The sequence below is a fragment of the Ovis aries genome, chromosome 2 (genome assembly GCF_016772045.2).
Source record: "Ovis aries strain OAR_USU_Benz2616 breed Rambouillet chromosome 2, ARS-UI_Ramb_v3.0, whole genome shotgun sequence".
Lineage (NCBI taxonomy): Eukaryota > Metazoa > Chordata > Mammalia > Artiodactyla > Bovidae > Ovis > Ovis aries.
Genome location: NC_056055.1, coordinates 41920924 through 41937983, shown reverse-complemented (window position 1 = coordinate 41937983; position 17060 = coordinate 41920924). Strand labels below are relative to the sequence as shown.

Genomic DNA, 17060 nt, shown 5'->3' with positions numbered 1-17060 from the left:
TTGAACATGTAAAGACTTATCTTGTAATAGCTCTTTGGAAAATTATCACTATCCTCATATTATGGAGGAAGAAACTAATACGTTTTGAGATGAAATAGTTTACCTAACATTGTACTCAGCCACTAAGTCATGTCTGACTCTTTTGTGACCTCATGGATAGCCCACCGGGATCCTTGGTCCATGGGATTTCCCAGGCAAGAGTATTGGAGTGCGTTGCCATTTTCATCTCCAAGGAATCTTCCTGACCTAGCATTTGAACTCATGTCTCTAGTGTTAGCAGGCAGATTCTTTACCACTGAGCTACCAAGGAAGCCCTATCTGATGCCATGCAGTTAACAAAGGGCAGAGCCAGAATTCAGATTGCAGAAGTCTGATCTTGGAGCTGGATTCTTATCACTCTCAAGCTATCTGCCTCTCTTGCCCCGCTGATTCAAGTGTCTTTTCCCTTCTTCTGATTTGTTCTAAATCATCCATTGGAAGTGTTGAGGGTATCCTATGAACTGGATGCTTTTCCAGTGCTGGGAACACACTGGAGAAGCAAAAGTGCTGCCTGTCTAGGCAAAGGATGGAGGGAAACATCTAGAAAGTGAGAACAGCATAAATAAAGGCATGGAAAGGAGAGAGAGCATAGCCTGTTCCCAAACTGGGTCATGGAGGGAGAATAGACTCCATTGAACAGAAGGTGTATCTTGAGGCTGGAGAGTGAAGCAGCACCAGACTATAAAGCTTCCTCTGGGGTGGTGAGGAGTTTGGGATGCAATTTTACTGTGCAGGTAATGGGAACCACTAAATGGTTTTAAGGAGATTTGGAAAATGTTGATTTTAAACTATGTTCATTTACATATTGGCATTTCATCAGCAACTGTAAAGAAACTAATCAGCCATTCACCTCATGTTCAGAAAGTCTCATTCAAGAAATTTTTAAAGAATAACAATGAAAGACATAGGGGAAAAAAAAACAATAAAACGTAACACTTTATTATTATTATTTTTTATCTTAGAAGGAATTCACCAAAGGCTTCATATTATGCTATGGTATCTTTAATTATAAAAATAAGCAAATAAAATAACTTGCATCTGTCATTACCATGATATGTTTCATAACCTTTATATGCACATGGAGCTTAAAAATGTAATTTAACAATAAATAATGACATATACCAGATATGCTCACTGTTTATTCCAGTACTCAGCCAAAAACCTAAATATCATTTAAATTATAAATACATAATGCAAATATAATGGCACAAAAATGTCTAAAGTGCAACCAAATCACAAGAGAAGAATCATGCAAACTGGTCTAGGTCAGCCCCCCAAATCACTCTGTGCAGCAAACACAAGACAAAGCTTTGGAAGTTGAAGGGGGAGTTGGAGGGAGTAGGATGGAAGGAGAAGAGATGCAAAAAATTAGCAATATTGTGAGAACTGCTTCTTTCCATATGTGTAGATATATGTATTATAGATACATATATAAATATTATTGTGGGGAGAAAAGGAGGGGGTACCACGGTTTGAAGAGGTCACAGCAAATCAAAGAGAATCCACTGGACTGAAGTAAGAGAGAATTTCGCTAGGAGTACTCATAAACTATTAGTTGCATTGGGATCCTGGCTTAGTGCGAAAAGGACATAACACACAAAACTTGAATAGCTTTTCTGGTTTGGAGAAGCCAGCCTTGCCTGGGGGCAGGTTTGGGGTGGGGAGGGGTGGTGGAGGGAGGGTGAGGGAGAATCAACTTAGAATATGATCTACCTGATTTCCAAGAGGCTAAGGCAGTGTCCATATGTTTGGGGACCTGGGGATGGGGCAGTTCTGGGTATAAAAATGCTCTTAACAATCTGATGTCAACACGCTGAGAGGCTGTGTGGGGACAAAAGCAGCCACGCTCGTGCAGCTGCTAGGTCTGCTGCATCCGCTCTTGGTCCTTGAGCAGCACGTTACTGGTTTTAAAGGCTTTGTGGTAAAGTTGTATTGCTTTTCGTTTTTCTGGAGATGTGCCCTCCCTCTTCCCACCAGGATCCCTCCCACTCTGATTAGGACAGATAGGAAGTTCATCTGAGTGAGAGTCAAGCACCAGTGGTTTCTACCTAAGCGAGTTTGGAGTGGCCCTTACAGTCCTACCCCTCCTCCCTCTTCCTCTCTCGACATTGACCTTTGGTGGGCAGTGACGCTCCTAAGGGACTGTTGGGTTCAAGGACAGTGACCCTGAGAAACTACTGTTGTTCATAGCTAGGTTAATCATTTGGCTTTGGTGGTCGCCATCTTGTAAACATCATGGCAGAAAGGATCAAACCGCCAGCTCTGTTTTTCCCTCTTTTTTTTTTCTTTTTTTTTGTTTTTTTTTTTTTGTTTTTTTTTTTCTCTTTTTTTGCAATCCTATACAGAGATGGCCCGGCTGCCAGGACTACTTCGGCAAGGCAGCGTGCTACAGGACAAAAATGTAATAAGAGGAGTTTATTAAGGCTGGACAACCCAGGGTTACTTATACCCCCTCAGCCCCAAGTCCCCCGAACTAAAGACCCAAAGGCTGATTGACTCATTCCTGATTGAGTTCATGGAAAGCCTCCTACCCCATCATCATGTTGCCAGAGAACCAGGCACTGATGAAAGGTGACAAGTCAAGAACTGCCACTTCCCAAGGCATAGCAGGCCGGATCACACTCTTAAGTGGCCCAAGCTCAAAGGGTTGCTCTTTCTGGCTCCTGTAATTCTCAGTTGGATGTGACAGAGCTGTTTCAGGATAGGTCTAAGTCAAGAGTAGCCTCTGGGTTGAGGTGGGCTGGGAGATTAACATCTTGCCTGGGGTCCTTCAGATAAACCTGTTGGTTTTTTTTTTTTTTTTCTATCTCATATAGGCCCATCTTAAGTTTTGATGTTGAGTAAAACTACTTCTACCCCCTTAGTTATAAAAAAGGCCACAAGGAGCATTTATGTGGATATCTGGAAGTGAGATAGTTATTCCATTCCCAGGAAAAGAAAAATAAAGCTAAGTTACAAAACTAAATCTATATGCAATAAAGTTATTATATACTGCTTTGTTTAAGCAGAGTCCTCTGGAATTTATGTACAGTACATTAGTTTTCACCTATTTATATTCCACAGTTAGACCTTAAGATTCTCTGGTTTTAAGACAATTGTTAAAGATACTTTTAAAGCTCTGAGCAGTTACAGTACTTAGAGATGTTAGCTTTTTGTTTTTCATTCAATGCAAGAAGATGCAGGCTCTAAGTCTGGTTGGAGAGCCAGGCTCGAGCAATTTGGTAAATGTGTTGGGAAGGAAATTAGACACTGAGGATCAAGACCATAAGACACTAGCTCATGAGAGATCAAGAACTCAAATATGACATTCATATTCGTCCATGGCCAGCACAGATTCATAACACGAATTCCACTGAGCATCTTTATGAGCGTTTGTTTAAGACATGCATTTAAATTAAGTTGCTTCTTATCAGCTAACTCTACTGGGGCAACCATTCTAAAGGGCTCCGCATCTTCAAATGACAATGTCTGGGGAGTTATGTGAATGTTTTGTGTTTGAGAGTTGTTGGAGGGGAGCTGGGAAAAGACCGAGTGGAGGGAAGTGATAAAAGAGGCCACTTTCTCCCGAGGAGAGGCATAGAGATCACATATGTTCTATTGGTGGGAATGCTGCCATTGCAAAATGTTGAGATATTGATTACAGAAGCCTAGTTTCATGCAATTTTTCTTTAAGGGGAGGGGGATAGAAAATAGGAACTACTTAAAAAAAAAATCAAACCAGGCACAGTACACTCAACGTTGGTGCGTAAACACCCTTAAAACGATCGTAGTTTGCTGAGGCTGTGATTGCCTCTCCCCGGCTAGGCACTCTCCTGGGAGGTGCGTTTGATGTGGGAGGGAGAGGCCACCTCACCTCGGAGGTTCCTGAGGAGGACTTTCAGCTTCTGTGGCTCATTGGCACGCCTCCTGTTGAAGTCGGCTCGCTGGTGTGTATGGGCGCAGTGATCCGTCTGCAGGATGTGAAAGAGGCTGGCCATGTTGGGGCCGATTTTCTCCATCAGGCTGTCTCTAATGGTGCTGACTGTGTCTTCGTCACAGTCCAGTAGGCTTCGGACAAGTCTGTTATAATATCTGCATTGGGAAAGAGGGGTCATTCGGTGAGAGCAAGGCCAGACCCTGGCTTTCATCTGGGCTGCAGCCAATACCCAGCCCAAATGGCCAAACCAAACACCCATGGGTAGCATCAGCTGAAGGTGGCTTTTGCCTCTAACCTTCATGCAGCATCTTCTTAGTGTGAGTGTATGCGCTGCCTTGAGTTACCACCCAGAGTAAAGATGCTTCTGTGTTCATGTTTAGTGCTTAGGAGACTGAGATTGTACTTTGAAGAGTGGGCTCATGGTGAGTTCTAAAGTCTTTAGAAACAGAATCATGGAGCTTGATGGGGATTGTGAAGGTAATTTAACAATTATTTCATCATCTCTTTTTATGGAGAAGAAATTAAGGTAGGAGAGCTGAAGTGACTGTCTGGGGTCATCCAATGGGCTAGTGTGTGCTTAGTTGCTCAGTCATGTCCGACTCTTTGTGACCCCACAGACTGTAGCCCGCCAGGCTTCTCTGTCCATGGAATTTTCTAGGCAAGAATACTGGAGTGGGTTGCCATTTCCTCCTCCAGAGGATCTTCCTGACCCTGGGATCAAACCTGCATCTCCTGTATTGGCAGGTGGATTTTTTACCACTGAACTACCAGAGAAGCCCTCCAGTGGGCTAGACGTAGAAGCAGAGACTTGGTCAAATGTATGATGTAACCCAGCACTCACACTTGTATTTTAATAGTCACTGTACACATATGAAATCATTTACAGTTATTTTGGTGACTCTGCAATTTTTCTTTTTTTGATGGTATGTGTGCATATTCTGACTAAATTTCTATTTTTTTTTTTTTTCTGGTCACATTGAGTGGCATGTGGGATTTTAGTTCCCCAGTCAAGAATGGAACCCATGTTCCTCAGTGGAAACATGGGGCCCTAACCACTGGATTGGCGAGGAAATCCCTAAATTTAAATTTTTAAAGGAGATCCCTGTCTTCAGTTATCTCATGCATTTTTCTACTCAGTCTGAGTTCCCTGTCATCCCTTGGCTAGCCTCTCTGAAGGTTATTGTCTCAATCATTTTCAGTCTTCCTGCAAAGGGATAGTGCAGTGAGAGGACCAAATGCCAGGCAATGAGGATATTTACATAGAAAGGCTGGAGATCCTTAATGGTTCTTGCTTTCTATCATTTCAAGAAGTTTCTCACACCACTCAAGCTTTTGCTGGTCTCTTCTTTTTTTTTTTGGGGGGGGGATGTTTTTATAGATATTTGGTGACCATCACTTGTTTACTGATGGTTTTGTTTTCCTGACTAGACTGTAAGCTTTACTGAAGGCAGGATATGTGTCCTTATTCTCTGTGTTCCTCGTGTGCCCAAGTCCTAGGGCCATATTGCCTGCTCACTGTCTATTTGTTTATTTATTTTGTGGCCATTGAGGAAATGAAGCTTTCAAAACAGAGTTCTTTCCAAAGTCACGGTTCCCTAAAGAAAAAATTATCTGTATGTCTTCTCATAAGTTTCACAAAAAAATTTGGTGTTTGTTATAAATTTCCTTCATCTTTGATGTGAATTCTTGAAGCATCTGAAATACTGTGGCTAATTATTGTGGCTCAGAAAGGATTAAACATATATATATATATATATATATATATATATATATATATATATTTTTTTTTTTTTTTCCATGAAGAACATGGTTTGATCATTTTAGTCATAGGACATTTTTCCATGAATAAGATGGCAGTGCAGAAGATGTGAAAACAATTGTGTAAATGTTACACAGCAAATATTCTTAGGTAATATTCCCTTTGATGCAGTTTTTTGAAAAAATCAGTACCTGTGAGTTAGACAGCATGGAAATTACCAAAAAAGGGGTCTTTTATGACATCAAGAACACACTTGAACCTTGTCATTGACCTTTTGTCAGTAAACTAATATTTAATGCATATAAATTACTGGTCCTATTGGGAAGACAGTTTTGGTATTTTCCAATTTGAATTGGGATGCATCTGCTCCATTCTGAGGAGGCAGTTGTCAAGCCCATCAGTTCTGTGCTCACTAAAAGGACTCTCCTGATGATGGTGCATGCTAAGTTGCTTCAGCTGTGTCCAACTCTTTGCCACCCTATGGACTGTAGTCCACCAAGTTCCTCTGTCTATGGGATTTTCCAGTCAAGAATACTGGAGTGGGTTGCTGTTTCTTCCTCCAGGGGATCTTCCCAACCCAGATATCGAACCCATATCTCTTGTGTCTCCTGCATTTGCACGCGGGTTCTTTACCACTAGCACCATCTGGGAAGCCCCCTGATGATGGTGGTCTGCAGTATTTACATAGCGAGACCCTTTCCTCAGAGGAGCCCTAAGACTGCCAGGCCACGATCTTCCATGAAAAGAAACCTGTTTATTTTTAACTCACCTCACAGAACACAGGATCAAACATCTTTTCAGAATAACTTATCCCTCCCCCCACCTTCAGAGGTCCTTTCAAGGATGTGCAGTAAATAGAGTGGAATATGAAGCAAAGCCATCACCCTTCTGTGAGGAAGCAGAACGAAGCTGGGGACACAGGGAGTGTCTGGGTCTTGGATACAGTCCTGGCTCCACCTCTTCTGTGAAGGAGGATTATATCCAGCTGTTGTTAAAATTGGGACTCCCTGGCACAGAGATACATTTTCCAACCCTTCGGAATTATAAAGCACATGAGTCAAAGCAGATCTTGCTTGGATGGGGAAATGGGGAGAGAAGTGGTTTTGGAAAAAGTGAGAATAGACTACTTTGTATGAACAAAGTAGACATCTCCACACCCACATTGATCCCCAGGCATCTCTTGTGCTCTGCTAGGATGTGGTTTCCTGGATCTCTTTGTCTATTTCACAGAGTGTTTTAGATCCTAGAGAAGAAGGTTTGTGACCCCTCACCTTCCTGCCCACCACTCCCTCCCTCACCCCACTCCCTCCCTCACCCCCACTCCCTGCAACATGGACTTTATAACTTAGAAGTTACTGTTTCCATTTCTAGAAAGAATTGTTCATACTTAATGGTCTTCCAAATGGGCTGGAAAAAATGATCTTCCCTTAGGGCAACACTGAAGACTCTAGTTTGGATGAAAAGTCCAACACCAGTAAAGGAACTAAGCTTCTGTAACTAGCCTTACCTCTTTAAGGCCATTTATGTGTTCCCCTGGTCCCGTTTTGTCCAAACACCTGCTCTCCAACTCTGAAAACACCTACTTTTACTGTTGCTTTCTCTGCTAACCCCAATAGGCCACCTGTTCTTAGTGCTTCTTGAGGATGACACTGGCCAGACTGATTGCTCTTAGCAACTCCCCCCAAATCTACCCTTAGCCTCTCCCATGGAGCTTGTTAACTAAACAAGGGTAGGCTAAGAGAGCTCCTTCGAATAGAAAATGTCCATGGCTCCAGCAGCAGCTCCTGCAAATGTGGGAAACCTATGAGACTGCCTTGATGTTGACACCATTTGCCTGAGCAAGCAAAATGTTAACCCTACACCTCTTCATTAAGGGCTGGAATATGGCATTGACCTCTGGGGTTGTGGGTGATTGAGACAGATCTTTCCTATCTCTAAGCCACCTCAGTGAGGTAACTGAAGAAATCGTGTCCCCAGAAAAAGCTGATTTAGCACTTGTCACGTATTTCTGGATCACCATCTTGTATCGAATCTTGATGTTACTATAGCTGTTGGTGAGATGTGCCTTCTCTTTGAGGAGACAATGTACACAACTTTAACTGTTGATCACCAGGGGCTACATTTATTGTATTCTGTTTGGTATTCCATTTTTAGACTGTGGTGGTTATCTCCTACAGGTTTTACCTGCGGCCATTTTTGAAGTGGAAATCAAAGAGCTTGGCTTGGGGCTGTGTGAATTTTAGGCTCAACACTGTCATTCACTAGCTGTGTGACTTTCAGCAAGTCACCCCCTCTCTTGGTCTGTTCTTTAATTACTAAAACGAGACAGTTAGCCTAGATAACCTTTATGGTCATTTCTAGCTATGACATGTTATGTTTCTGGGGTTTGACATATACGTTCCTTCTCAATTTAACAATAGCAACACAAAAATAGTGCAGATTTGTTTAAGGACCATCCTTTGCAAGGAGAGTTAAAACAATTTAAGACAATCCCTTTTGTCATCTTTATGGGGTGAGGCGGTGGGAGGTACTCCCAAGATTTGGTGGGTAAAATCCTGATCACCCAGACTGATGGGTGTGTGCTCCGTCGCTCAGTTGTATCCAGCGTTTTGTGACACCATGGACTGTAGCCTGCCAGGCTTCTCTGTCCATGGGATTCTCCAGGCGAGAATCCTCCAGGGGATCTCCCTCATCCAGGGATTGAACCTGCGCCTCCCGTGGCTCCTGCATTGTCTGGGGGATTCTTTACCACTAAGCTACCTGGGATGACCTCCTCCTCTCCCCTCAGCCTGGAAGTACCCTTTAAAGCATGTTTCTTGCTTCCCCTTTGAAAATTCCATCAGTGATTTATTTTCTTGGTAAAGAATAAGATCAGATATTCTCCATAGCTACTGTTTCAGCCATGCTTACCCAAATACACACATACTGCCTAGGAACATTCTGTGTGAAGGTTTATAAATAGTCCTTTGTTTCCCTTGATCAATATTATTCTTCTGTTTCCTGTTCCCTATCCATGCCCTAGAGAGTTGGAAGCTTTGTCAGTTTTCCCACTCTGGATCTGGAATGGTCCAATTTCTTCTCAAATCTCACAGCTGCCCAACCTGCCTGATCAATTTTGCTAGTTTCCCTCCTTGTTGAAAATATAGTTTGCAAATCCAGGCAGGGGGAAACTCCAGCTATTCTTCCTCTTTAAGCCCATTTCTCTCATGGAAAAGTTCCCTGTTCTGGCTCCTGGTCCAGTCACAGGGTTTTGGATTCTCCCAGGCCCAAATCTCATGCTAGATAAGTCACAGGAAGGTGGAATGAACCTGTAACTACTTCCTTTCACAATTCTGTGCCAGTTGGCACAACTTACTGTGTATCTATGGTGGGACAGAGGCTGGGAAAGCAGGATGTGTCAGGAGAGTGAGAAGCTTAAATAGAGCAAACCAAAGCCCAGCATGGAACCGGAAATCTCTAGTTCTGAGCAGGAATAATGCTAGCCAGTTGAAGTCAAATAATTGGGGAAAGGTACAGTTGCATGGAAGATTCTAGTCTTCAAGAGAATGACTGTTTTCCCTAATAAAGGTGATTCTTCTAAGATGAGAGAGGATGATAACCAGATTCTGTGTGACCACTTTCTAAAGGTGAAAGAAGACATCTGTTGAAAAGATTAAGGGCCTGCTTAAACATTTCTATTACTGGGCTTCCCTGGCAGTCCTGTGGTTAAGACTCAGCTTCCACTGCAGGGGTCGTGGGTTTCATCCCTGGTCAGGGAACTAAAATCCTACATACTGCACAGTGCGGCCAAAAAAAAAAAAAAAAAGAAAAGAAACTAAATTTAAAAACTCCTATTTCTAGTTTGTTTTTAGATTCTTAGTATCACAAGTCCACAATCGCTATTCTCCTTTCTCTAAGAGCTCTGGCTTCATAATGAAAGACACTACTGCAGTTGAATCAGAGATGTGAGTAGTGTCTCAAAATTGGCCACATGCCATATTATAGATTATGAACTGTCTTTGGACCCTTAAAGATTAAAACTGATAATGGCTATACTAACATATTCCTGCCTACAGTTACCACACAAACATATATTTGGTCCTTGATGTTGTTACTGAGTCACTAAGTTGAGCCTGACTCTTTATGACTGCATGGACTGCAGCATGCCAGACTTCCGTGTCCTCCACTATCTCCCAGAATTTGCTCAAGTTCATGTCCATTAGCCCCCTGCTCCCTAGCCCCTGTCAAACCTAGCAGTTTTTACTTCTTTTCCTTAGGGTGAAGAATCTCCAGGTATCAGACTGTTTTTTTTTGTTTTTTTTTTTCCCCCTCTCCAGATGTAGTAAGAATCTTCCTAGGAGAATATTAAGACTAATGTCAATATAAAGAGACAGGCCACTTGAGATAAATGATGAATTTGACTTTCCTGTTCTCAGAACATCAGTTAGGACCATGACAGAGTCACTTCCAAAGACTGAACACATGACTTTTATAAACTGACATGAGGTTCTGAAGTGCAGTGATCTGTAGCCAGGGTGAATTAGAAATTTACAAAGTTTAATGTCAGAGGCCTCAGCCTTTCCCTAAGGAGGAGCTACTTTTCCATTTTCCAGCGTGTGTGCATGCTAAATCACTTCAGTGATGTCTGACTCTGTGTGACCCTATGGACAGTAGCCCACCAGGCTCCTCTGTCCATGGGATTCTCTGGCCAAGAATACTGCAGTGGATTGTCGTGCCCTCCTCCGGGGGATCTTCCTGACCCAGGGATAGAATCTGTGACTCTTACATCTCCTGCACTGGCAGGCAGGTTCTTTACTACTAGGGCTACCACGTATAAATGACTAACTTAATGGTAAGCCCCAGAAGGACTAGGTTATTAAGGACTCTCTGAAGAAGGTAGGCAGCCTCTGGCTAGGAAATCAATCTGGTAAGGCTGTGTTAGCTGTCTTGTGGTCAGAGTAACTCATAGGGTCTGATCTTTGTGAATATGTGCAGATTTGACTGGAGAATCAGAGAATAATAGCCCTTCAGGACTCGGAGTCAAGTTTTAGGCTGTGCACCATCACAGGAGGCCGAACTTGACTGGTTTGCATTGTCCCTGCCATACTTCCATGCTGGCCCCATTAGCACCTCTGAACTTGATCATGGATGATGAAGCCCAGGTCTTGCCAGAAAGCTTTCTAGACCATGGAATGAGCATGTCTGCCATCTCATGTCTTAGGTGCTCACTCCTGGCTGGTAAAGACAGTGAGTCAAGGATGCAGAAGGGCGTGATGCTCAGATATTACTAGCTCAGTGGCTTGGGCTCACTGTCAAATACTAAGATGAATATGGGATCCAGGGAATCAGCAGAAAACCATTCCAGGAAACCCTGGACTAGAGGAATGGGATGACAGACCTGGAAGGGAACATAGGAATCATCTAGTCCAGCCATTTCACTTTTCCCAAAGGAAATTTGAGTCCCGCTGAAGTGAGATGGCTTGCTCTGGGATACCCAGTGAAATATCTGAGTGGACTTCAGACTGACTCAAAATACATGCAGTTTTAGAAGTCTGTTGGTGACATTTGACTAAGGTTTTCATGATGACCCATTGTACTTTGCCTAGTCATGATTTCAGCCCAACTGGATGTCTCAAAAGCTTGTTTCCATAAACTTCATAATTCCCTTCAAGACAATGCACCCAGGGATGCTGTGGATGAAGTTTTCTATTAGATGCATGGAAAGACTTTTCTACAACAGTGAAAAAAAAAATCCAGGCTGCCTAAGCTGTCACAGACAATCACAAACATATTTTTTCCTGCAAAAGCTGGGAAGACTGCAAGCTAAAATAAGAGCACGGCTGTGGCAATTTAACCCCTTCTGTATCTGGCTCTGCCAGTCAACCACTCCCTCCTCCCCCACAACTGCCAAAAAGCGGATTCATCTGTACCTGTTGGAGAAATGATTAGGGAGCTGGACGACTTCTGTGATGGCTTCCGGGTTCCGCTTGGCGACACTGCACACGTTCAGCTTGCTGTAGCACTCCTCCTGGACCTCGGCAATCATCCTCTGGAAAGTGGAGCACCTCCGAATGGCCAGGAAGACCTTGGAGGTGACCCCATTGGCGATGCACTTTAAGCTCTCTTTGACAAATGCTTTTCCCTGCCGAGGAAGGAGGGGGGCAAGAAGACAAACTTTAGCTTGAGATGAACAGACAGGACAGTGCCTACAGTATGTAGAACTTAAGGGGGCATGCCTTGGCACTGTCTCTAACCCTAACCCTAACCCTTAACCCCTAACTTTAACCCCAGACTGGATGGTAGATGGCCCTCTATGTGCATGCATGCTCAGTCACTTCAGTCGTGTCCAACTCTTATGACCCCATGGACTGTAGCCTGCCAAGTTCCTCTGTCCATGAGATTGATTCTCCAGGCAAGAATACTGGAGTGGGCTGCCATGCCCTCCTCCAAGGAATCTTCCTGACCCAGGGACTGGACCCTCATCTCCTGCATCTTCTGCATCGCAGGCAGATTCTTTACCACTGAGACACCAGGGAAGCCAGCCCTCTAAATGTCCTTGTAATAAGAGAATTGTAGGCTGCAGTCAAGATTTTTTTTTTTTTAAAACCCTATTCCCTTAGACTACCTTGAGAATTGAGCTCCATAGAAATGAAATGAGATGACAAAAAGAGATGAACCATAACCAACCACTCTGCAGCCTAAAAATAGCCAGAGTATGGCTTTGTATTCTCTGGATTGAGATTTGGTAACTCAAATCACAAGCTAGTAAATAAACAAACAAGCAAGCTAGTATGCTGGCTTATATAGTGAGAAGAGATTCTTTGTTAGAACATTTTTATTTCCTCTTGAAGACGCAAAGATTTTCCGCTCATCACCCCTCCCTTATAAGACAGCCTCTGTCAGCGTGTTACAATTGTGCATTAGAGTGGGTGGAGAGTGGCTTATATAGAACCTATTTCTTGGCCCACAGTGTGTGTGTGTGTGTGTGTGTGTGTGTGTGTGTGTGTACACACGTTAGAGATGAGAATTTAGAGTAGGGAGGCTGAGAAGCAGAGCTGGTTCCCTACAAGACTGGGTCCGAAGAACAATAGTCTCATACACTGTTAACAACACATAACCAGTGGGAGCAGGGGTCAAGGTCTTATTACCTGAGTGTCAAATTTAGCAGCGCTGTACAAGAAGGATTTACAGATGTCGTACATCCCATCTGTGTCACAGGTGGAGTTTTCCAGGCATGCAAAAGCTCCACAGCCAACCTGCAGTGCGCTGTTGAGGCAGCGAACCACTTCAGCTGAAACAGACAAATCCATCCAATCTGGGTCAAATGGTGAGGATGCTCTGGACATATCATGGTGTTGTGGTGGCAAAATTCAAAGACAAAGGGGTGAGAAAAACTTCTCCTGGGAGTCTGTGATGGGGCCAGCAGAAAGACCCATTCAGAGTGGTGTAGGGGGTGAAGGAAAGAGGGGACTCCTTTTGCTTATAAGAACCAGAGCACATGGAGGAGTGGGAATGAGTTTTCCCTTGGAGGCACACTCTTGGTCTCACCATCCCATAGAGTTTTGGTGGTTGGAGAAGTAAGGTTGGAAGATCAGGCATACACAGTTCTTGAAGGAACTCTGCAGAATCCAAGGTCACGTCCTAAAGGCTGAAAGCCTGGGAAGGCAGTGATGGGTGGGCAAGTTTAGGAGGAGGAAGGGCCAGGGAGTCCATCTGGCCTCCAAAAAATACACTCCAGGGTGATAAGCATGGACATGCGTGTGTGCGTGTGCGTGCTCAATTGGGTCTGGCTCTTTGTGACCCTCTGACTGTAGCCTGCCAGGTTGCTCTGTACATGGGATTTTCCAGGCAAGAATACTGGAGTGGTTTGTCATTTCCTTCTCCAGGGGATCATCCTGAACCAGGGACTGAACCCATGTTTCCTGCATTGGCAGGCAGATTCTTTATCATCTGTGCCACCAGGGAAACCCCAATAAGCATGGACATTTGGTCTAAATGGCAGAGAAGAACTTGTTAGGAGTCCACTTGGAGACTCTTCTGATTTAGGGCGTTTAACTTACCTTCCTATCGGCAGAAAGAAATCTGATCCTTTCATGTTTCATCCCAACCCCCCACCATAGGACAGTGCTTAGAGGTATGTATAATCTCTCTTATATTAAAAGCCATTTTTTTTTTTTTTAAAAAAAGAGAAACACAGGTGTAGAATAACAAGGCCAAGGCACCCCCTTGTGTAAGGCGGAAAGAAAACCGCAAAGAACTTGCATGAGGCTTTCTACATTGTGGATAAGATCTCCCATAAAAGTAATTTCTCTCCTACAGAAGGGGGGGGGTGTGTTCTGGCAGGCAGCTCAGCGAGAAATGATCTGCAGCCTTCATACCATAGAAGTCTCCTCTGAGATCAAAAGCACGTTTCGGTTAGGCGGCCCCTCCCCCCCCCCCCCCCCCCCCCCGCCCCCCGCAGCCTCTGGGATGTTACAAGTCATTTCCCTAATTATATATTTCCACGGGTTCAAATTATAACTTTGCTTAAAGCAGTTTTAATATGCATTAGGGTTGCTATTGTTTTAGGCAAGCTGGAATTGTGAATCACGGCATCTCTATAGCAACTAAGTACAAAAGGAAGTGAACCAAAGCCCTCCTCTCGGCAGGGACCTGTGCTCTTTCGAGGGGAGCGGCGTCCAACACCTGCGAGCCCATCTTTGCTGACAGTCGGGGCGGGGCGGGGTAGAGGCAGAGAGAGAGAGCGAGCCGGCATGGAAGGCAAGCAAGATGGACAAGCCAAGTCCAAAGGCAGAGGTGTCAATGCCGGCTTCCTGAGGACTCTTTTCCTTTAGAGGCTAAGATAATACACAATTGACTGCTCCGGGAGTCAGGACTAGAGCGAGACCCCCGCCCCCTTGCAGAAATAGCTGCTACCTTTCACAAATACTTTTTTACGAGGGGGCTCCCTGGCCACGGGGCTGCGTGGGGATTGAATGGAGCCCTGAGAGAGCAGGTACAGACGGAAGGAGCAGTGCCGGGGGCGGGGAGTGGGGTGGGGGTGGGGGTGGGATGTGTAGGGTTTTCTGTAAATCTGCCCTGAATTTGTCAGACTGGAGGGCTATGGCTCGGTAAATAGCTCTGCAGAGGGAGCTTTCTGTGTGTTCCCTGAAGGGCCAAGGAAGTCAAGTTATGGGGTCTTTAGGGTGAAGGAAGAGGAGCAGCATCAGACAAGTCACGTCTCACCTCAAGATCAGCTTCGGCTTCTGGAAAGTATAGAGAGCGCTTTGAAGCATGCCAACATTCAAGCCTCTCCCCGCCCCCTCCCCCGTCCACCCCCCCCCCCTCCCCACCAAGAGGGTACGTGCCAGATTTCAGGCAATCAGGCTAGGCTTATGCAATGAAATACCCTCAGCAGAGCGCCCAGCTTCTTCGTTAGTTGCATGCCATTTATTAAACAAAGGAGCTCCACTTCCTAAGGCTATTGGATTACACTGGCAGTCTATTGCCTTCAGGCATGCAGCACATTTATTATCAAGATCAGCCGTCACAGACACAGTTGCTAAAGCGAGAGGCAAATGAGGACAGCTCCTTGCGGGAGAAACCGGTCCTGGGTTTGCCGCTTACCTGAGTTCTGAGCTGCCACCCGGGATTTCCTGAGGCTCACAGAATCATTCTGCTCCGCCTCATGGGTTGCAGAAGCACTGATCACCAGCACCAGAAGCACTGCTGAGTTTTGGAGCATTCTCTGAGAAGTTTCCGCTAAGTTGCTGGGTTTTTTTTTTTTTTTTTTTTTCCTCCCCCCCCCTTTCCTCTTTCCCTCTCCCGGCTTGAGTGAAGATGTGGATCTGGATACACTGAGAACCTAGGTGAGGATTTGATCAGGATTTTTCTGTTGTTGCTGCTGCTGATGTTGCTTCCGCTGGCGCTTTTTGCTGCTGCTGCTGTTGTTGCTGCTGCAATCGCTGCTTCTTGCACCTCTGGCTTTTGCAAACTGGGGGCCCAAGAGCTGCACCCAGGGATTTTATAGCCGTTCTTATCGGTCCTCAGGATCAAGGACCAATCAGGTCCCTCAGCTGGTCTGGCCAGCCAATCGGAGGGCGTGCTCATTGGGTTAGAGCTGTTTGACTTCTTAGAAATATTTTCCAGCAAATTAAAAGTACCTGCTGCCAATGTTTTATACGTGTGTGTGACTGTGTGTGCAGAGATGTATGAAAAAGCTATTTTCACAGAATTCAGGGGTTGATTTTCTGTTGGTCGAATTAAAGGGAAATCGTATGATGAACTCAACCAGGTGCTTTGGGAAATCTAACCATCTTTTAAAACTGTGTGCTATGGGGAGGAATGCAATCCAGGCAGGATGAGTAGTGGGGTCTCTTTGAATTCGAATTTAAACTCATTATAGCAGTTTTACTATTATTTTCATAGCACGGTCTCAGTGTTGTAAGTTAGGTAGATAGTACCTCCCCATCTTCCCAGTGTAAGTGTGTTCACAGGTCTGTGAGGCATTTTGGCTGTATGTGGACATCCATCCTGAGTTTTCACATATATGAGCTCTTGTAAAGGGACAGATAGGAGGATAAGGTTCCTGGTGGACTGGAAAATGAGAGCTCTGAGCTGTCACCCCAGTTCCTCTATTGAGCAGCTCTATGACCCTGGTCATTACCCTGTTCTACCTATTTTCCAACCTGTCAAATGCCGAAGTTGGAGTCTAGCATTCCTGATATCTCTAAAACAATGTCTAGTAACACAAATTAACCTTGACTCCATCTTTTTTGTTACCAGCAAGACTGCAAACTCCAAGAGTGTTAGTTACCACAGCTAGACACATGAATACCTACGTATATTCTGCTTAACAGGGAGACATTGTGAATGCCTGGAAATTAATAAACTGTGTATTCAAGCCCAGCAACTTCATAATCACATTGAAACAATAAGCTGGCCAAAGCAAGAATAAACCTGCTGGGTAAATTGGATGGGGGGAGAGGGATTAGGGGGTGGGCAAGACAGGGAAGAAGGGGTAAGAGACCAACATGTGTTGGAGAAAGGACTAATAAGCTTGATATATAATAAGAAAATTACTGTGGTATCACAACTGTGCCTAGGATAGAAGTGCATACTTTCTTATAAGTGGGCTGTAGGCAATACTGAGACTTGTCCCTAACTTGTGAAGGAGGCTAATGATCTTAGAGAGGACTTAGGATTGATGGTTAGGATTGAAGGTGGTCATTAACGGCTGGGTTGGAGTGAAGCGATTAAGCAAGACAACCTTTAAACATTTGAAGGAGGTAAATGAGAAAGGGCCATCAGGGATTCGTCCAGACGGGCAAGATGATCTTGTAAGAACACAGAGCCAAAGACTTCCATGTAAATCATCACATCTTCAAA

The 17060-nt window shown here is 44.4% G+C and overlaps 1 protein-coding gene across 1 annotated transcript; it reads right to left on the bottom strand.

The window, feature by feature from the left end:
* Nucleotides 1–957: 957 nt before the first annotated feature.
* Nucleotides 958–15668, bottom strand: STC1 (stanniocalcin 1). The gene is made up of 4 exons (XM_004004182.6): nt 15300–15668; nt 12842–12984; nt 11624–11835; nt 958–4110 (listed from the first exon to the last, which is right to left on the bottom strand). Exons 1-4 carry the CDS (start codon nt 15415–15417, stop codon nt 3840–3842), a joined length of 744 nt encoding a protein of 247 aa, XP_004004231.3. The 5' UTR covers nt 15418–15668; the 3' UTR covers nt 958–3839.
* Between the last annotated feature and the right edge of the window lie 1392 nt (nt 15669–17060).

Bases quoted from the DNA above. Each gene is read 5' to 3' on its own strand.
- STC1 (XM_004004182.6), bottom strand. From the start codon at position 15,417: ATGCTCCAAAACTCAGCAGTGCTTCTGGTGCTGGTGATCAGTGCTTCT. The intron at 12,985-15,299 runs GTAAGCGGCAAA...TGTCTGTTTCAG, and splicing joins GGTGGCAGCTCAGAACTCAG to CTGAAGTGGTTCGCTGCCTC. The intron at 11,836-12,841 runs GTAATAAGACCT...CTTCCTCGGCAG, and splicing joins CTGCTAAATTTGACACTCAG to GGAAAAGCATTTGTCAAAGA.